At 52.8% G+C, this 21,271-nt stretch overlaps 1 protein-coding gene across 1 annotated transcript; it reads left to right on the forward strand.

Annotated features, from left to right (window-relative positions):
• The first annotated feature begins 205 nt into the window (after positions 1-205).
• LOC101067591 (chondroitin sulfate synthase 1) lies at positions 206-21,060 on the forward strand. Its single transcript, XM_029832239.1, has 3 exons — positions 206-1,051; positions 2,005-2,500; positions 18,430-21,060. The coding sequence occupies exons 1-3, from the start codon at positions 741-743 to the stop codon at positions 20,020-20,022; spliced, it is 2,400 nt and encodes a 799-aa protein (XP_029688099.1). The 5' UTR covers positions 206-740; the 3' UTR covers positions 20,023-21,060.
• Positions 21,061-21,271: the final 211 nt, after the last annotated feature.

Consider the following 21,271-nt stretch of genomic DNA (forward strand, 5'->3'; position numbering starts at 1 on the left):
GTTTACATGAGACGATTTCTTTACTTTTTTATTACGTGTCAACATTTTATAGGAAACACTTGTTATCAATTCTCCACCGGTCTGAGCCACTCAACTGTGTCTATTGAAATTGGCGTTCAACTATTTAAATACAGCGATTCAAACTCTAAATAATTAGGTCGGAGCTGTTAAATGGTGAAAGTATATTGTCCGTAATCTATTGTGAAGTGACGTAACCTCTATTCAGGAATATTAAATGCTGAAGAGAGCCGGGGAGAGACGTCACTTCCGGAACCCACCCATTCCGGGCTCAGCCAATCAGGAGGAGGCGGAGAAAAGCTCCTACGGAAGCCCCGACGGGTCAGACCACTGTTAAACCGTTCGCGATCGCGAGATTGGCAGTCGGACACTCGCCCATTAGTGAGATAATGTAAAGATGGGACCGCTGTTAAAGGCCACGGGTGTCCTCTGAAGCCGTGACCGTGCGTGTTCGCCCCCCCCCCCCCGCGGCTTGATGCCGAGCGGGAGTAACGGCCGAGAGCGATTCAGGTGGCGGCTTCAAGGAGACGACGGCGATGCAACGTAGGCAGCTGGAAGAAAGGGCTTTTCTGCCATGAACGAGCGTCCGGGAGCCCGGTTTTCTGGTCACACGGGCGCGCTGCCGAGCGGACGACGGCTGGTTTTCGTGTTTTAATGCTTTATTGGATGCTTGCGAGAGATCCGCGTTCCACCATCGACAGCGAGGACACAACTTTTGGGGAATGGCAGGTCGGAGCCGAAGAGCGTGGTTCAGCGTCCTGCTGGGGCTGGTGGTCGGCTTCACGCTGGCGTCCAGGCTCATTCTGCCCAAAGCCACCGAGCTGAAAAAGGCAGGGCAGAAGCGGAAGGCGAACCCGGCCGGGTGTGGGCTGAACAGCGGGCTCCTGAAGGAGCACCGCCGGGGCCACTGGCCCGCGCAGGATAACGGTTCCCCGGCGACCGAGCACCCTGGCTCCAGGTCCAACGAGTTCCTCTTCGTCGGTGTCATGACGGCCCAGAAATACCTGAACAACCGAGCCGTGGCCGCGCACAGGTGAGTCGGAACAGGGCTGCTTGTGTCCGCCCGAAGGGTGACTTTGTCATTAGCGCCATCATGGAGCCGTCTTTAGAAGCTTACCTGGCCCGAGAGGGGCCCGGCCCCGGGCACACACGGTCCACCTGCTCGGGCTTAAGGCTGCGTGTCTCACCTCGGTGTCCATCTCCACGGACCGGTGCCCCCCAGCCCGGAGGAGATCCACCGAGATGGTGCCGTTGACCCGCTTTATCGCGCACGTCTTTGCGCCATTAGTTCTTGTAAATGTACGGTGGCGTTTCAACAATGAAAGTCTTTGTGCTCTGCTAAAGTCCAGCCTTTAAATACGTGTTTTAACGGATTCGTTGATGACTGGGGTCAGAGGTCATTCAGATGGGTGTTCTGGAGGATTTAAGCTCTGATGGATCTGAAGGTTGTTTGATGGAATCGGGTGGAAGTCTAAATCTGCCTGCGAGGGGAGGGTCGTCTCAATGGTTCCCCGGTGGACACCAGTCTGAGGAGCTGCCCCTTTCTGCTCCGTGTGAGTGGGGGGTGGGGGGGGGGCGATGCACCCTTTTACCTGTCCGTCTCCACGCCACTGACCTTAAGAGTGAAGGCGTGGCCTCCCCGGGACGCTCCCAGTCACCTGACCGGTGCAACTGTGGACTTTCCCCCTTCAATTGTGCGTTTGTGTCTCCAGTGAATATGTTGTCCAGTATGGGGGACAGCATCTGTTCGTCTCCGTCTCCTCCGTCAGACAAGCTGGCACAATCCAAGCTGAGCTCTTTTACCCTGAGTATTAAATGATCTGCCCATCTTCTGTTAATTACCCAGCTACTGGGGCAACAGGCCGTGCTGGAGGGCATCCCAGGAAATGGCTCTCCGGTCCGGATGTGTGTCCTCCACCTGGGCAATGGAGCCCCGATGCTGCCCCGCTGCTGTAATCGTCCCCTTTGTCCCTGTGTTGTTTATAGGACGTGGGCACAGACCATCCCAGGCCACGTGGAGTTCTTCTCCAGCGAAGGTTCCGACACCTCCATACCCATCCCTATAGTGGCTCTGAGGAACGTGGACGACTCGTATCCACCCCAGAAGAAGTCCTTCATGATGCTCAAGTACATGCACGACCATTACCTGGACAAGTACGAGTGGTTCATGAGGGCCGATGATGACGTCTACATCAAAGGCGAGAAGCTGGAAGGCTTCCTGCGCAGCCTCAACAGCAGCGAGGCCATCTTCCTGGGACAGACGGGGATGGGGGCCCGGGATGAGCTCGGAAAACTGGCCCTGGAGCCCGGAGAGAACTTCTGCATGGGCGGCCCCGGGGTCATCATGAGCAGAGAGGTCCTCAAGAGGATGGTGCCCCACATCAGAGAGTGCCTGCAGGAGATGTACACCACCCACGAGGACGTGGAGGTGGGCCGCTGCGTGCGCAGGTTCGCCGGCGTCCAGTGCGTCTGGTCCTATGAGGTAAGAGTCCCGTCGTAGCTCGAACAGAACTTGCTCGGGGCCCGTTTGATGTGTTTCAGGGTGGGTACCACGGTGGTGACATCACAGCAGCGAAGGTGTGGGGGGGGCGTTGGCCAATATTTACCCCGGGCGCATTGTTGAAGCTGACTCGCTGCCCCGCGTGGTGGTTTACACAAACGTGGGAGTCCGGGCCGAGGAACTTCCTCCTGGGACGCGTGCACGGTCTGCTCCCTGACATGTCTGTGCACGGCGGCGCCACAGACGGGCGCTCATGTGACCGCTCTTCACTCCGACCGCATTCCTTCCCAGACCAACAAAAGCTCCTCAGTGGTGCGCGGCTTTAGAGGCCGAACTGTTTACTGGCCACGTTTAGAGGCGCAGCGCAGTTGCGTTTGTTTCCTGTCCAACAGTTATTAACTGGGCCACATTAGGGGGGCGGGGCCAGGCTGGTCCTGGGGGCGGGGCCAGGCTGGTCCTGGGGGCGGGGCCAGGCTGGTGCTTTTGGATGCTGTTTCCCTTTGAAGACTTCTGGAGGCCGCGAGGCGGCCGTGATGAATGCCGGCGTGTTCCAGCGGCCTCGTCCGTCACGGCCTGGCGGGGGGGGGTTTCACACTTGTGCTCCAGTGTGACCGTCGCTGCTGTGGTGGCCCCCGGTCATGAGGGGTCGCGCTCGTGTGGAATGTTTCCCTTTCCCTGCCCACGCACGCTCGCAGCGCGCAGACTTTTTAATCTCCTTAACGTGCAGAAGCCCTGCCAGCGCGTGGCCCCCCCGAGGATTTGGTGGTTAATTTGCTCTGCATTCTATCACAACTGGCCCCGACACAGCGTGCGTTTGTGCGTTTCACTCCGCATTCCACAGGTTTGCACCCTTTAAAGTGTGTAACGGTCGAATGTAGTGGGCTGATTAGAGGACGGGACCGTGAGGCAGGCTGCTCCAAGGTCTATATATAGAAGCAGGACGGTTATGTCCATCCCAGCATGCATCACACTGCAGATAATGAGCAAGAGGCAGGAAACCCTGGAGGAACTGTGTCGTAAAGACGAACCCGTGGGGGGGCCCGTTCAGTCAGGGTTGCGGTAAACTCGCCAGATTTCCTCAGACGAGCCGGTGTTGGGTCATCTGCCTGTTCCAGTCCTCCCTTAGCATCACACCAGGTAGTTAAGCCTCACATCTGTTACCTATAGAGGTTATTATTAGATCACATATCAGGATTGCCCGGCGACGGCTCGTCCCATAGGCCTGCTGCGGGTTTGCTCGAAGGTTCGGGCAGCGCTAGTTGTCTTTTTAACGTGACCAACACCATCAAGTATTTGGGAGTTGGCTGGTTTGCTAACGAGGGCAGCGACCCACCCGTGAGGTCGTTGGGCTCTTCTCTTATCTGGTCGTCAGTTGATGTGTATTTGTGGAGCTCTCGGGCTCAGCCCATCCACAGGAAGTCAACCAGCAACTTTGGGAGTGATGCCTCAACACACTCTTATCAGTGTGTGTTTTTCCTCTCCCTCACCTCCCCCACCGCCACACATTCTCCACAGCTAACCTCACGTAGTTTCAGACTTCCTGTTAGCGCCGCTCTGACTCTCCTCAGCAGCAGCTTTTTGTTATGCTAAAGGGGGGGCGCCGCCAGCGAGGCCCGAAGAGCAAATAAATGCTAACGCTGGTGCATAAATAAACACTGATGCTGGTGGCTGAATTAGCATGAGATGCATCAGCGTTGTGTGTGTCTGTGTGTGTGTGTGTGTGTGTGTGTGTTAGTAACATTTGGAGTCTAGTAGCAACCAGTGGAACTGGTCAAAGCCTGGCTGGGCTGTGGGTTGTTGGGTTTTAGAACACAGTTTGATTCCCTCTGGAATTGTTACTTGTGCTAACTATATTTGCTGTACCCTCACCCACCCTCACCCACCCTCACTCACCCTCACCCACCCTCCCCAACCCTGACCAACCCTCCCCAACCCTCCCCAACCCTCACCCACCCTCACCCACCCTGACCAACCCTCCCCCACCCTCACCCACCCTCCCCAACCCTCCCCAACCCTCACCCACCCTCACCCACCCTCCCCAACCCTCACCCACCCTCACCCACCCTGACCAACCCTCACCCACCCTCACCCACCCTCCCCAACCCTCCCCAACCCTGACCAACCCTCCCCCACCCTCCCCAACCCTCCCCAACCCTCACCCACCCTCCCCAACCCTCACCCACCCTCACCCACCCTGACCAACCCTCACCCACCCTCACCCACCCTCCCCAACCCTCCCCAACCCTGACCAACCCTCCCCCACCCTCCCCAACCCTCCCCAACCCTCCCCAACCCTCACCCACCCTCACCCACCCTCCCCAACCCTCACCCACCCTCACCAACCCTGACCAACCCTCACCCGCCCTCCCCCACCCACCCCCACCCTCACCAACCCTCCCCAACCCTCACCCACCCTCACCCACCCTGACCAACCCTCCCCCACCCTCCCCAACCCTCCCCCACCCTCCCCCACCCTCCCCCACCCTCCCTGTAGCATGCAGACCCAGAGCTGGGTCCTGTGGCAGTAGCATTAGCGGCTGAGGAGCTGATGAGTTTACTCCGTGCTGTCTGATTGCTATTGCTAGTGAGGAGCTGGGAGGAATCCCTGTTTCCCTGCACAGCTAATGGGAATCACAAGGCTGCACTGCTGAGGGCCGCAGGTCCAGCCACTAATCCTAATTTCTCCAGAGCAGCTTGCGGGGCTGCCAACCTGCCGTCAGAGTGTACGGTCTTACATGCAAACTCATCGTGCTAACAACAGCTCCTTTGTGCTCTTAGCTTCCTCTTTCGCTCTGGCAGAACCAGCATGTTCCTCATTTCTGATTGAGTTTGTCCAAATGAGCTCGGCTTTGATCTGAGCGACACGTCGGTTCATGCTGCGTAGGTTCGTCCAACGCCTCTTTAACTCTCGGAACTGTTGGAGGGCGTGTGGTCGCTGCTCGTCACACTTTAGCCGGTTGTTCAGCTTACGTGGACGCCTGATGTTTGCAGGACGTCGGCATGGCGGTACCAGCAGAGCAGGGTCTGTTTGTGGTGTGTTTCTCTTCACACCTTCTACGGTTACACCATGCGGCGAGATTATTGCTCTGGGTTTTCCAAGCTAATGCTAACAGCTAATGCTCAGGTGGTTCAGAAGAGTCCAGGCTCTTTCCCAAGGGCGTAGCCTTATTTTAGGAGCAAGCCTTCACTGGCAGTTCCTCCGTTGGTTCTGGAGGAGTTGACACTGGTCCGTCTGTGAAATAATACGTGACGGTGAAACCAGGGCAGCACACAACACTGCGGCGTCACCAGCGTTTGATGTCACCGTTTGCAACGTTATTTTTAACCTTTGGTTTCCTCCGACACCCACGTGCCAGATCTAATCGGGTCCGATGGTCTGACCGGCTGGGTGACAGAACGGGCAGCTCGGAGACACACTGCAGGGCTGCCGACGCTCTTTTAGGATAAGTCAAATCCCCATTTTTACTTATCGTAGCCCCGCGTGACGGAGCCACGTTGGCGAAGAGGGCCGGCGGCCCCGACCAGAGGCTCCGCCCACCCAAGAGATGAGACTGTTGACGACAGGGTTTGATGCTCTTGGTGGGTTTGTGGCTTCACACGTTCCTCCTGGTCCGACATCACGTACACTCGCTCTGATCGTGGCAGCAGTGTGTGCTGCAGGGAGCTTTCCACCTCTGTCACACACACACACACACACACACACACACAGAGGTGGAACTCCAGGTGGATCTCACCTGTGTCGATCAGGAATTCGGCAGCTTCAGCTGAGCAGGACGATAGAAGAGGTACTCAGATGGCGTCTTCAGGTGCTGTGGCAGTAACGCCAAGGACAGTGTTTGTTTGGAGGGTTGCCAGGGGCAACCATACGTCTTGTTGGGAATGTAAACTATGTTGCTACGCAGCCGGTCAGGTGGTTGCTATGTGACCGTCGGAGCTCTGCTTTTGATCGGCAGCATCGCTTGGTTCCATCGTCCGTCTGCCTGTGTCTGTCTGCCTGTGTCTGTCTGCCTGTGTCTGCCTGTGTCTGCCTGTGTCTGTCTGTGTCTGCCTGTGTCTGTCTGCCTGTGTCTGCCTCTGTCTGTCTGTGTCTGCCTATGTCTGCCTGTGTCTGTCTGCCTGTGTCTGTCTGCCTGTGTCTGCCTCTGTCTGTCTGTGTCTGCCTATGTCTGCCTGTGTCTGCCTCTGTCTGTCTGTGTCTGCCTATGTCTGCCTGTGTCTGTCTGCCTGTGTCTGCCTGCCTCTGTCTGTCTGTGTCTGCCTGTGTCTGCCTGTGTCTGTCTGCCTGTGTCTGCCTGCCTGTGTCTGTCTGTGTCTGCCTGTCTGTGTCTGCCTCTGTCTGTCTGTGTCTGCCTGTGTCTGTGTCTGCCTGTGTCTGTCTGTGTCTGCCTGTCTGTGTCTGCCTCTGTCTGTCTGTGTCTGCCTGTGTCTGTGTCTGCCTGTGTCTGCCTGTGTCTGCCTGTGTCTGCCTGCCTGTCTGTCTGTCTGTCTGTCTGTGTCTGTCTGTGTCTGTCTGTGTCTGCCTGTGTCTGTCTTCCTGTCTGTGTCTGCCTGTGTCTGTCTTCCTGTCTGTGTCTGCCTGTGTCTGCCTGTCTGTCTTTGTCTGCCTGTGTCTGCCTGTCTGTCTTTGTCTGCCTGTGTCTGTCTGTCTGTCTGTCTGTCTGTCTGTCTGCCTGTCTGTCTGTCTGTCTGCACTACCCAGCCCAAGTGTTGGTTTTGAGGTCTCTTTTCCCATCATGCATCTGGGCATCTAGGACGCTTGGATGGATGGAAGTTGACTTTCAGCCCCTGGGTCGGTTTCCTGAGCTCCAGGCCAAAGTCTTTGTGCCTCATTGATGGGACGGACGTCCTCGGGCTGGTTGGAGCAGGAGCGTGCCTGCAGTGATGTACGGAGCGGAGCGGCCTTGAGGCCGCCTCTAACGAGCCTCTAACGAGCCTCTAACGTTCAGCTTTATCTCTAGCGGCCTGCGCCAGCCGCCTCCGCTGGGCTCGCTATGATTAGCCGAGTCCCTTCCTGCGCGCCCATTGAGGGCAGCTGTCCGTCCCCTGCCGGTTCTCCGGGATCCTGAGGTGCCTCCTCCCCTCCTGCTCCTTCCATAATGACTCCTATCACAGTCACTCACCCTGGTAGTGAAGCCAGGTGCACCTAATTAAAGGAGATTAGGTCGTAAGAGTCTTACAAAGGCCCCCGCGGATCTCCGCCATGTGTTTCCTCCTCATAGATGAGACGCAGCAGCAAGAAGTGACACCACTTAAACGGCCTTCTACCTCCTACCCGATCGACCGGGGGTCGGAATTTCAGTCGTTTTCGTTGGCCGCGATAAAAGCGCGCAGCCGCCAGGGATCGGCAAGGTCGATCACCAAGCACACCAAGGTCAGATAAGGAGGCGGCGTGCTGGAGATAACCCTGTCTCCAGCCGTATCGCTCAGACACAAACTGCAGTCCCAGGTTTGAACGCTACCACGTGGACACGTCCCGTCGCTGTCCTGTCCCTCTCGGCTCTCTTCCTCGTCCAGTAAATGGTTGCTAAGAGCGTTGCTGAGGGCAGAGGAGGCTTCGGGGACAGTACCTCCATGTGTTTGCTCTAATAAGGAAACCAGTTTTCCTCAGCATGTCGGCGCTGGAAAAAGTCGGGCTAAAGTGTTGGTAGAGTGTTCATGCGTACGGAGCGCTTGTAGCTAACGTAGCTGCCGGAGTAGAAAGGTGTCTTTGTGGACAGCAGCAGCTTGGAGTTTGTACTGGACTCGGGTTGCAGCTCCAGCAAGGTCGGGAGAGGTGAGGATGCCGTTCTGAACAGGAAACCAGAGCATGACTGTGTCTCTCTCAGCTCCGTGCACGTGGGCCCCAGGTACAGTGTAGCCTCAGGTTTTCTTTGACGTCCTAATTATGTTGTAGCTAACAAAAGCCGTAAGCATGTTGTTTAGGCGATGCCTGGTTGGAGATTTAAGGGAAAACCTTCGGTCTGCTGCTGCTGCTGCTACTATTGCTACTGCTGCTACTGCTACTGCTACTGCTGCTACTGCTGCTGCTGCTGCTGCTGCTACTATTGCTACTGCTGCTACTGCTACTGCTACTGCTGCTACTACTGCTGCTACTGCTACTGCTGCTACTGCTACTGCTACTGCTGCTGCTGCTGCTACTATTGCTACTGCTGCTGCTACTGCTACTGCTACTGCTGCTGCTGCTGCTGCTGCTACTGCTGCTACTACTGCTGCTACTACTGCTGCTGCTGCTGCTGCTACTGCTGCTGCTACTACTGCTGCTGCTACTGCTGCTGCTACTGCTGCTGCTGCTGCTACTGCTGCTACTGCTGCTGCTGCTACTACTGCTGCTACTACTGCTGCTGCTACTACTGCTGCTACTGCTGCTGCTACTGCTGCTACTGCTGCTACTGCTGCTACTACTACTGCTGCTACTACTGCTGCTGCTGCTGCTGCTACTGCTGCTGCTACTACTGCTGCTGCTACTGCTGCTGCTACTGCTGCTGCTGCTGCTACTGCTGCTACTGCTGCTGCTACTACTGCTGCTACTACTGCTGCTGCTACTACTGCTGCTACTACTGCTGCTGCTACTGCTGCTGCTACTGCTACTGCTGCTGCTGCTGCTGCTGCTGTTACTACTGCTGCTACTACTGCTGCTGCTGCTGCTACTGCTGCTACTGCTGCTGCTACTACTGCTGCTGCTACTGCTGCTGCTACTGCTACTGCTACTGCTGCTGCTGCTGCTGCTGTTACTATTGCTACTGCTGCTACTGCTACTGCTGCTACTGCTACTGCTGCTGCTACTATTGCTACTGCTGCTGCTGCTACTACTGCTACTGCTGCTGCTACTATTGCTACTGCTGCTGCTACTGCTGCTACTGCTACTGCTGCTGCTACTATTGCTGCTACTGCTGCTACTACTGCTGCTACTGCTGCTGCTACTGCTGCTACTATTGCTGCTACTGCTGCTGCTACTGCTACTACTGCTACTACTACTACTGCTGCTGCTACTACTGCTGCTACTGCTGCTACTGCTACTACTACTACTGCTGCTGCTGCTGCTGCTGCTGCTGCTACTACTGCTGCTGCTGCTACTACTGCTCTGCTACTGCTGCTGCTACTGCTGCTACTACTGCTACTGCTGCTGCTACTACTGCTGCTGCTGCTACTACTGCTCTGCTACTGCTGCTGCTACTGCTACTGCTGCTGCTGCTACTGCTGCTACTACTGCTACTACTGCTGCTACTACTGCTGCTGCTGCTACTACTGCTGCTGCTGCTACTACTGCTCTGCTACTGCTGCTGCTACTGCTGCTACTACTGCTGCTACTACTGCTGCTGCTGCTACTACTGCTCTGCTACTGCTGCTGCTACTGCTGCTACTACTGCTACTGCTACTGCTACTGCTGCTGCTGCTACTACTACTACTGCTGCTGCTGCTACTGCTACTACTGCTGCTACTGCTACTACTGCTGCTACTACTGCTCTGCTACTGCTACTGCTACTACTACTACTGCTGCTGCTGCTGCTGCTGCTGCTCTGCTACTGCTCTGCTACTGCTACTGCTTTGACCAGAACAAAGACCAGAACACCTAACTCTGCTTCTAAACTGGCTCCCAGTCAGCTATAGAAAGATTCTAAGGTCTCTGATTGACTCAACATTTATTGGGAGGTGGTGATAAATGGAGTTTTTTAATGTTCTCAGCGTTGCTCAGATTCATCACATTCTTAGACGATGAACACTTACAGTAGCTCAGGGCTGAGCGAAGCAGCACAGCAGCACAAGGCCGCTGGAAAGTCACTTTTGCCAGTCGGCCCGACTGCTGACTGCGTTGTGCCGTTGGTGTTGTCATCTTGGTCTGACTCAGTGGTTTGTGAAGATGCTGTTGTGCTGCTCTCAGCAGATGTCTGAGTGGAGACGCAGAGCAGAAGCAGGCAGAGCACACGGCTTCCTCCAGCTGGGCAGCAAGACAAACCACATCAAACCAGTACAAACCAGTACAAGTTTAAAATAAAATCATCCTACTGGAGTGAGAGAAATGTCCCCCTTCTTTGACAAATAAGTGATTTTATTTCACTTTGTTGCTCATAAAAGTAATAAAAGCCTTCTTGGTACATTCTGTTAGATGAATGGAAATATGATAAACTACCATTAGAACAGGCTAAAGTCCACTCCAAAAGTTCCTGTTGTGTTATTTTAGAATAACCAGAAAGGTTGGAATCTGGCTTGGAGACAGGCCACGTTTACATATGACATATATATCTACATATAGGCTGCCTATAGGGACCGGGACAGGCTACATTATAGGGACCGGGACAGGCTACATTATAGGGACCGGGACAGACTACATTATAGGGACCGGGACAGACTACATTATAGGGACCGGGACAGACTACATTATAGGGACCGGGACAGGCTACCTATAGGGACCGGGACAGGCTACCTCTAGGGACTGGGACCGGATGCCTATAGGGACTGGGACAGGCTACCTATAGGGACCGGGACAGACTACATTATAGGGACCGGGACAGGCTACCTCTAGGGACTGGGACCGGATGCCTATAGGGACTGGGACAGGCTGACTATAGGGACCGGGACAGACTACATTATAGGGACCGGGACAGACTACATTATAGGGACCGGGACAGGCTGCCTATAGTGACCGGGACAGCTTCTATATGCTGCCAGCGTCTATATGCTGCCAGCGTCTATATGCTGCCAGCGTCTATATGCTGCCAGCGTCTATATGCTGCCAGCTTCTATATGCTGCCAGCTTCTATATGCAGCCAGCTTCTATATGCTGCCAGCGTCTATATGCTGCCAGCTTCTATATGCTGCCAGGTTCTATATGCTGCCAGCGTCTATATGCTGCCAGGTTCTATATGCAGCCAGCGTCTATATGCTGCCAGCTTCTATATGCTGCCAGCTTCTATATGCTGCCAGCGTCTATATGCTGCCAGCGTCTATATGCTGCCAGCGTCTATATGCTGCCAGCTTCTATATGCTGCCAGCCTCAGAGTTATTTGATGTTTATGTCCCCTGGTTCCTCCTTCGGGGGGGTGGATAATGCACGTTCTGGCACCGGCCGAGCCTCCGGCCCCCACCCTCATCAGGAGATGGACGCTGTCCTCAGGTGTGACTCTCGTCCCTCCTGTCAGGTGACTCTCACTGACTGAAGCGGCAGCAAAGCTGCTCATTCTCCCCCAGTTTTAATCCAAATGAGTTGGAGACGCAGGAAAACTGGTCTGAGTGTGACAGGAATGCGTTCACAATGGATCAAATATAAACATCTCAACATGTCCTCATGCATGGATATCTCTTGATTTTTGGTGCCAGTCTCAGCATTTCTAATCTTGGTCGTATTCAGCAGATCTTTGAATTGCGAGTTCTTTCCCGGGAGAATGGACAGAATGTGATTTCATAAAAGCGAGATGGCAGCACTGTCCATTCCTAAAGCTCCAGTCAGAGATATAAAGTGACGGCTTTTACTGCATCTGTATAACTTTTCATTCTTTTAGTTTCATTCCAGAAACTTGGGCCTTTAAAGGCAAATGAATTCTATACATCCTCTGTAGAATCCTATGAAATGTGGGCTGGATGCTTCATAGCAAACATTTCATTTCTGGGTTTGTTCTGTGGCCGCTAACGGAAACTGAACCTTTGAAAGTCCTCTTAAACCCTAGAAGGCCTAGCAACCCTCACGGTTAGCAACCATAGCAGCAGCATAGCGTCACCCCCCCCCCCCAATAATGACAGGACAGTTGTACCTAATCGAAGAAGTGAGCTGTGGCCCCTGGTGCATATTTAGCTAAAAGCTGACATGGCTGCTTTTAGCAGCTATTTTCTGCGAGGGGGGGCAGTTTCCCAGGCCTCCACGTAGGTCAGTGGTGACATCTGGAAGCAGCCCACCGCTGTACCATCCTGGGATCACACAGAGGCAGGGCTGTAATTAGTTCCTCACACCCCAACAGTTCCTCCTCCTCCAGGCAGGCTGCAGGGCTGGAGGAGGGAGGGGACAGCTGAATTCCCCACACGCTCCTCAACATCTGCAGCAAACATCTGCTGCATGTGCAGCAATGCTACCTGACAAGCACACTGACCAAACCTCTCCTGGGGTTTAGCTGCTGCTGGAGGTAGCATCGTGCTCCAGAAGGTCCTGGGTTTGAATCCTTTGCTTCTCTGTGTGTAGTTTGCATGTTCCCTGCATCTGTGTGGCCTCTCTCCATTCACTCCTGCCCCTCCATGCCGAGCTCTATAATGCCTCAGCTTTGATGAAGTGCTCTTATTGATGTAAGAGAGCTCTGTGGAGCAGAGCCGACACTTCACCTACAGTAACATAAAACGTTACAAACAATTCAAACCTCTTACTAGAACAGAGTAAAGACTAAGGTGGCGCATTGCATTCACTGGTTAAAAAACAAACCCTATAAAATCAATAAAGCAACTGTAAGGCTCTTTAACTGACTATCATATGTATCACAGGTCATTCACTTGATAAACTGATAAAGCGCCACCGTTAAAAATTGTATACAACAGTAAACAATGCTCAAAGTAAAAAGATTTCCCTTGTTTGGAGTCACAAGATCAAAATTATTCCACACTGGGGAAAACTTCTTAGAACGATCCATAATTGCGCAACTGCAAAACTCCATCCAACAAACCCACGACATGTCGATACAGTTTGTTTCCTTATAAACACACTTTGGCGCGGCTCATCCAAACGATACAATTCCTGTATCGGTCACGTGATTCTTTCTTAAAGCGATACACGCACCGATACGGGGTTTCACTCTTGAGCTCTCGGCACAGTGCTGACGCACCAGTGTCGCTCGTCCCATCACTAATGGATGATGGATGGATGGATGGATGGGTGATGATGGATGCATGGGTGATGGATGGATGGATGGTTAATGGATGGATGGATGGTTAATGGATGGATGGATGGATGGTTAATGGATGATTGATGGATGGATGGATGGTTAATGGATGATGGATGGGTGGATGATGGATGGATGAATGGGTGATGGATGGATGGATGATGGATGGATGGATGGTTAATGGATGGAGGATGGATGGGTGGATGATGGATGGATGGATGGGTGGATGATGGATGGATGGATGGGTGGATGGTTAATGGATGGATGGGTGGATGGTTAATGGATGGATGGATGGATGGTTAATGGATGGATGGATGGATGGTTAATGGATGATGGATGGATGATGGATGGATGGATGATGGATGGATGGATGGATGGATGGATGGATGATGGATGGATGGATGGATGGATGGTTAATGGATGGATGGATGGATGGTTAATGGATGATGGATGGATGATGGATGGATGGATGGAATGGATGGATGGATGGATGGATGGATGGATGATGGATGGATGGATGGATGATGGATGGATGGATGATGGATGGATGGATGATGGATGGATGGATGATGGATGGATGGATGGTTAATGGATGATGGATGGATGGATGGATGGATGGATGGATGGATGGATGATGGATGGATGGATGGTTAATGGATGATGGATGGATGGATGGTTAATGGATGATGGATGGATGGATGGTTAATGGATGATGGATGGGTGATGGATGGGTGATGGATGATGGATGGATGGATGGGTAATGGATGATGGATGGATGGGTGATGGATGATGGATGGATGGGTGATGGATGATGGATGGATGGATGGGTAATGGATGATGGATGGATGGATGGTTAATGGATGGATGGATGGTTAATGGATGATGGATGGATGGATGGATGATGGATGGATGGATGGTTAATGGATGATGGATGGATGAATGATGGATGGATGATGGATGGATGGATGGATGGTTAATGGATGATGGATGGATGGTTAATGGATGGATGATGGATGGATGGATGGTTAATGGATGATGGATGGATGGTTAATGGATGGATGATGGATGGTTAATGGATGATGGATGGGTGGAGGATGGATGGATGGGTGATGGATGATGGATGGATGGATGGTTAATGGATGATGGAGGATGGATGATGGATGGATGGATGGAGGATGGATGATGGATGGATGGAGGATGGATGATGGATGGATGATGGATGGATGGTTAATGGATGATGGATGGATGGATGATGGATGGATGGATGGATGATGGATGGAGGATGGATGATGGATGGATGGATGATGGATGGAGGATGGATGATGGATGGATGGATGATGGATGGATGGATGATGGATGGAGGATGGATGATGGATGGATGGATGATGGATGGAGGATGGATGATGGATGGATGGATGATGGATGGTTAATGGATGATGGATGGGTGGAGGATGGATGGAGGATGGATGATGGATGGATGGAGGATGGATGATGGATGGATGGAGGATGGATGATGGATGGATGATGGATGGATGGATGGATGATGGATGGATGGAGGATGGATGATGGATGGATGATGGATGGATGGATGGATGATGGATGGATGGATGGATGATGGATGGATGGAGGATGGATGATGGATGGATGGAGGATGGATGATGGATGGATGGATGATGGATGGATGGAGGATGGATGATGGATGGATGATGGATGGATTTCCCTCCACATAACATGATCTTGTCCCAGTTCCTCCCAGGACATCCTTGTATTTAATGCAGCCAGCAGCTTGTTGTTGTTGTTGTTGTTGTATTTCTGTGTGCTTTGTTGTGTCTAATTGGTGTATTCTGCTGGGTTCCTTCAGCTGTGAAGGTTGATTTTAGACGGTCAGGGTCAGGGTCAGGTTTGTCTACGGTCCATTTCCTTTGTGTTTTGAGCCTCTAGAGGAGGAACCCCTATGACAGGACAAACCTTGGGACGTGGTGCCCTGACTGGTTCCTGGTCTCCGACTCAGGACTCGAGTCGGCGCTCCCAACAGGAAGGTGTGTTGAGACGTCGGGGAAAGTTCTCCGTTGGACGTGAGGGCTTGTTTAGGCAGCGACTAAGGTCGATTACAGGCTTTCAGAAGCACATTGACTACCAGTCGTTGGGCGTATTTGTGTAAAAAATCACTTGTCCCTGAGATTTCCTGCACCCACAGTTTGGTTCTTGTTCTCTCTGAAGCCTGCATGGGCGGCTCACTAAATGCTGCTTCCAGAGAACAGCAGGACTCCACAAGTATGCCGTTGCCCAACAAACAGCTATAATTACCTTCGACAATAAAAAAAAAAAGAAAACCTGCCCAACACTGGGCAGATTTTCCCTTCACTTTCACGGAAGGTTTTAATTTAGAATTTAGGCCTTTGCCGTGATGTCACAAAGTGCTTCTTGCTGTGGATCCACCCAAGCTCGGCTGGTCTGGAGGAGCAGGATCACAGCTACGAGCTGAGGAGCCATAGCCGGTCCTCTTTGGCACCAGCTCCTGATTAAACGGGTTCTAGATGCCTTGAAGAGATTTAAACGTCACCATGACCACCAGAACCTCTTTTTCCTCACAGAGCCTTAGTTCCTACCTGACAGAACTAAACACCTGTTCATACCTGTCCATTTAGGAAGAGGAGAACTCTCTGTGGTACCAGATGTGGGCCTGACGGTCGCGTCTGGATCACCGGTCCTGTCCAGCGTCCTGTCCAGCTGGTAGCACTAAATCATGATTAGTCGTCTCCTGATTGAGACAATAATTCTCCTTTGTTCCTCTGTGACAACCACGTCCACTCCTCTTCCTACTCGTTACAACGTTATGGCCGTCGTAACCAGCGGTCCTTCATGGGTCGCAAATTCACAGCAGGTCCTAAAGCGTGAGCTACACAAAGAGCTCGCACGTCAAACACACCCATCACACCCGCCATCTTGGTGGAGTTTAACTGTTGTGTGAGTTAAGACGTGAGACCTGTCAACTGCTGTCTGAGTAAGAAAGCTGCCTGTGTGTGTGTGTGTGGGGGGGGGGGGGGGGGGAGTAAGAAAGCTGCCTGTGTGTGTGTGTGTGGGGGGGGGGGCTGAAATGGTCAGATAACAGCCTGATGTTAGTGGCTTTAGCTCTGTCAGAAAGGGAACATCATGGCTGAATATGAAGAGAGACATTAACCCCTAACCCTTAACTCCTACCCCTAACCCTTAGCCCTTAACCCTTAAATCTTAACCCTAACCCTTAGCCCTTAACCCTTAAATCTTAACCCTAACCCTTAGCCCTTAACCCTTAACTTTTGACCCTAACCCTTAAATCCTAACCCTAACCCTTAGCACTTAACCCTTAACATTTGACCCTAACTCCTAACCCCTAGCCCTTAAATCCTAACCCTAACCCTTAGCTCTTAACCCTTAACTTTTGACCCTAACCCCTAACTCCTAGCCCATAACCCTTAAATCCTAACCCTAACTCTGAACCCCTAGCTCCTAACCCTTAACCCCTAACCCATAGCTCTTAGCTCTTAACTCCTAACCTTTAATAAGGAGGAAGAGAAGCAGACAAACTACACAACTACAAGGAAATGTGTCAATGACGTCATCTCTGACCTGCCAGGTGTGCAAATGGATGAATAAACCAAAGCAGCGGTTGAAGCAAACATGTCAGTGCTTGCTCAGTGTAGCTGTGGGTGTCTGCTCCCTCACTGCTCCAGTTCTCTGGAGAAAGGTGTGTGTGTGTGTGTGTGTGTGTGTGTGTGTGTGTGTGTTTAGGTGTGTACAGCCAGAAAATGCCCTTAAATCCTAAATCCCTGAACCCCAAATTGTTGCCTTTGTTTTTTTAGAGAGACCTCAAGAATTATCCAAAGTCATTAACGGAGCTTTAAGCTATTATTAGGTTACAATTCCAGCTTGAAAAGATTCACCTGCTTTTGTTTAAAACTAAAGACTCTTCTGGCTGGACTCTTCAGCTGGAGTCAACGTTTCGGGAGTGGGGGGGGGGGGGGGGGGCGACAAGCCTCCACATAACCTGTAACTAGTCTGTTGGCTGTCAGAGGATGTTGTGAGGTTAATGACTGTGAAGACATGGCATTAATGAGACGTAAGCTACAGCGGCGACCATGAAAGTGGAGGATGTTAATGACGGTGGAGCTGTGGGGGGGGGCCATAAACATCCTGACCCCCGACCCTTCAGCAGATGACCGCTGGTGCTTTCCCTGCTGGATGCAGTCTGAGCCGGAACAAAGCTCTTCTTCACCACAGGGGAGGCAGGAAACTACTCAGCACAGCTTAAACTTTGGTCCCAAAACCAAGCAAAGGATTGTAAAACGGGAGAAACTGGAAAGGCAGTTTTCTTATTTTCATTCTGAGTAGGAACAAAGAAAAAGCCTTTGCTTTGATCTACTAGGTGCTCTGGGAAGAACTGACCACCTTTTAAGGCCAACGTTTCTTCATCACATCACAAAAACAGCTAAAGCTGTAACCAGCACAACTATTCCCCATTTCTGGAGTGACCCTTCACCCCTGCAGCCCAACAAGACCTCCGTTATTGAGGTGATTACTGGGCTTTGATTGGCTGGCAGGAAGCACTGTGGACGAGTTGCTCGTGCACTTCCTGCCATCGCGTAAAGCCTCTGCTATCACTTTCCTGTAGTCTCAGACTTGTCCTGTCTTATTCCCTGCACAGCCCCCCCAGGGATCTGGCTTGTGGCTGCATTCCAGTGCCATCCTCTCAAATTAGACTTTCCAGGGGTTGCAGCTGTTCCCTCCCCTGGAAGCCACCACACAATCCTGCCTTTCTGACCGGGATCGAGTTCCTTCCAGCTGCTCCCAGGCAGCTGTCTCAATGTTTACACTTTCCACTTTCTGCTATTTGATAAAGCGTTGGGTGGTGAAGCCGAGGCAGGTCTGTGGTCATCGCCCAGTCACTCGCTCGGGGGGATGGGGGGTATGACTCGGGACACTTTTCCTGAGCAGTTATTGGAGCGATTGTGAATGATTCTGCCTCTGAAGTACCACCATGTTGATACTAAACGGGCTCCTCTTCTGCCTCCGCAGATGCAGCAGCTCTTCTACGAGAACTATGAACCAAACAAGAAGGGTTACATTCGAGACCTGCACAACAGCAAGATCCACCGCGCCATCACGCTGCACCCCAACAAGAACCCCCCCTACCAGTATCGCCTGCACAGCTACATGCTCAGCCGTAAGATCGCAGACCTGCGCCACCGGACCATCCAGCTCCACCGGGAGATCGTTCAGATGGGCCGCTACGGCGCGGCGGAGCCCAGTCGAGAGAACCTCCAGCTGGGCATGCCGCCGTCGTTCATGCGCTTCCACCCGCAGCAGAGAGACGACGTTCTGGAGTGGGAGTTTCTGACGGGCAAATACTTGTTCTCTGCGTCTGATGGTCAGCCCCCTCGCCGGGGGATGGACTCCTCCCAGCGACAAGCGCTGGACGACATCATCATGCAAGTTATGGAGATGATCAACGCCAACGCCAAGACGCGGGGGCGGGTGATCGATTTCAAGGAAATCCAGTACGGTTACCGGAGAGTCAACCCCCTGTACGGGGCCGAGTACGTGCTCGACCTGCTGCTGCTGTACAAGAAGCACAAAGGGAAGACCATGACGGTTCCAGTGAGGAGGCACGCCTACCTGCAGCAGACCTTCAGCCAGATCCAGTTCAGAGAGGAAGACGAGATGGACGCCAGAGCTCTGGCCAGTCACATCAACAAGGACTCCGACTCCCTCTCGTTCCTGTCAAACTCCCTTAAGATGCTGGTCCCCTTCAAGCTGGCCACGTCCGGCCAGGACCAGAGCGAGCCCAAGGAGAAGAAAATCAACATCCTGGTGCCCCTGTCGGGACGCTATGACATCTTTGTGCGCTTCATGGCCAACTTTGAACGGATTTGCCTGATCCCCAACCAGAACGTGAAGCTGCTGGTCCTGCTCTTCAGCACGGACAACAACACCGAGCGGGTGAAGCAGGTGGAGCTGATGAGGGAGTACCACATCAAGTATCCACGGGCCGAGATGGAGATAAAGCCGGTCACCGGCTCCTTCTCCAGGGCTCTGGCTCTGGAAGTGGGCTCCCTGCATTTTTCCAACGACTCCCTGCTTTTCTACTGCGACGTGGATTTGCTCTTTACCAGCGAGTTCCTCAAAAGATGCCGGGCCAACACGGCTCTGGGGGAGCAGGCCTACTTCCCCATCATCTTCAGCCAGTACGACCCTAAGGTGGTGTATGCCGGGAAGGTGCCCAGCAACAACCACTACGTCTTCACGTCCAAGACGGGCCTGTGGCGGAACTACGGCTTCGGGATCGTGTGTGTGCACAAGGGAGACTTGGTTCGAGCTGGAGGGTTCGATACCTCCATACAGGGTTGGGGACTGGAGGACGTGGACCTTTTCAACAAATTTGTCCAGTCGGGGGTCAAGTTGTTCAGGAGCACAGACACGGGGATCGTGCACATCCACCACCCGGTCATATGTGACCCCAACCTGGAGGCCAAGCAGTACAAGATGTGCTTGGGCTCCAAAGCCTCGTCGCACGGCTCCACCCAACAGCTCGCAGAGCTCTGGCTGGAGAAGAACGACCACGGCTTCAGGAGACTGGCCGGCAATAACGACTCAGTCAGGACAGCATGAGAGACTGGAAAGCCGAGGCTGGACCGGGTTCGCCCCCTCCCCCGCCGGCATTTCTCTACCTAATTTATTTTTTTATTTTTAAAAGACTTACTGTAGATATATTTTCAGAATATATCTTTTTTTTTTGTTTTGTTTTTTTTTTAACAAAGACGGCGAGGAACAACTTCTAATCAGGCTGGCCTCTACTTGCAATACCTGCTGGAGGGTTGTTGGACCCACTGGTGCCTGAGCGGCCCGGACGGACCCCGGCCCCGGAGGAGTGTCCTGTCCCGGTACCCAGGAGTCCAGCAGTGCTCAGAGACACCTGATGGTTGTGTGTGGACACGCGTCTCCAGTTGTTGGACAGACGGCGCCGCTCACGTCGGCACGCTTTGGACCACGAGACTGTTCCTGTTCGTTCCCGTCTGTAAACCCAACTGCTGGATTTTCACCCTTTGCTGTCTAATTTATTGAATTTGTAGCTGATGTCAACCACACGACTGTCGGACCCGTGTGCCGAAAGGCTGGAGCCCGGTTGATTGTGGGTTCGTTTTATCTCCTTTTGGCTAAACTCATAATCACCAAAGAGTTTGCTTCAGAAGAGGGTGTGTGTGTGAGTGTGTGTGTGCTCGTGCAACATGAAACTGGCTGAACAGTGAAGCGTAAACACTTCGGCTCTGTTTATCCGAGGCAGAAACGGGTCTGGTCGTGACTCCGGCCCCCAGCGGCGCTCTGGTCCACCAGCTCCAACGCCTGTTTCTCCTTCCATGGTCCCCTTTGAGGCTGTTGAGGCTGGTCCCAGTGGACGGGGGTGTGGCGTCTGTCCCGCTTCTACTTAGCTTTGGTGTTCTATCTGGCCTGTTGCTCCAGAGTCCGTGTCCTGGTCCTGTATGTCCCTCTCCATGGACGGAACGTCCCGCTATAGCATTACACCATGATGTAACAGGATGAGTCCCGCTTCTTTTCTTTTAGTTTTATCTTTTTTGTAACTCGCGTTCTTTCAGCCCCACCTAACTGGGCTCGGTTTTATATTTAAATTAAATAAAATGGGGGAAGACATGTTTTATTGTGCGCAGTCTTTTGTTCGCTGTCAAGCTCTCGCACGTAAACACACGCGCGAATGAATGACAGATGCGCAGAGAGCCGAGTCAGCACAAGTGAGGCAACGCGACTTCGGATCAGAGGTGTTTCTTCACTGTGAAACTCTAAAAGGGGAAACCCAGTTGGTTAATGATTGTAATTTAGATTTCTGAGCTAAAGTGACAGAAGA

Source organism: Takifugu rubripes, unplaced genomic scaffold (assembly GCF_901000725.2).
Source record: "Takifugu rubripes unplaced genomic scaffold, fTakRub1.2, whole genome shotgun sequence".
NCBI classification, from domain to species: domain Eukaryota; kingdom Metazoa; phylum Chordata; class Actinopteri; order Tetraodontiformes; family Tetraodontidae; genus Takifugu; species Takifugu rubripes.

Bases quoted from the DNA above. Each gene is read 5' to 3' on its own strand.
- LOC101067591 (XM_029832239.1), top strand. From the start codon at position 741: ATGGCAGGTCGGAGCCGAAGAGCGTGGTTCAGCGTCCTGCTGGGGCTG. The intron at 1,052-2,004 runs GTGAGTCGGAAC...TGTTGTTTATAG, and splicing joins CGAGCCGTGGCCGCGCACAG to GACGTGGGCACAGACCATCC. The intron at 2,501-18,429 runs GTAAGAGTCCCG...CTGCCTCCGCAG, and splicing joins AGTGCGTCTGGTCCTATGAG to ATGCAGCAGCTCTTCTACGA.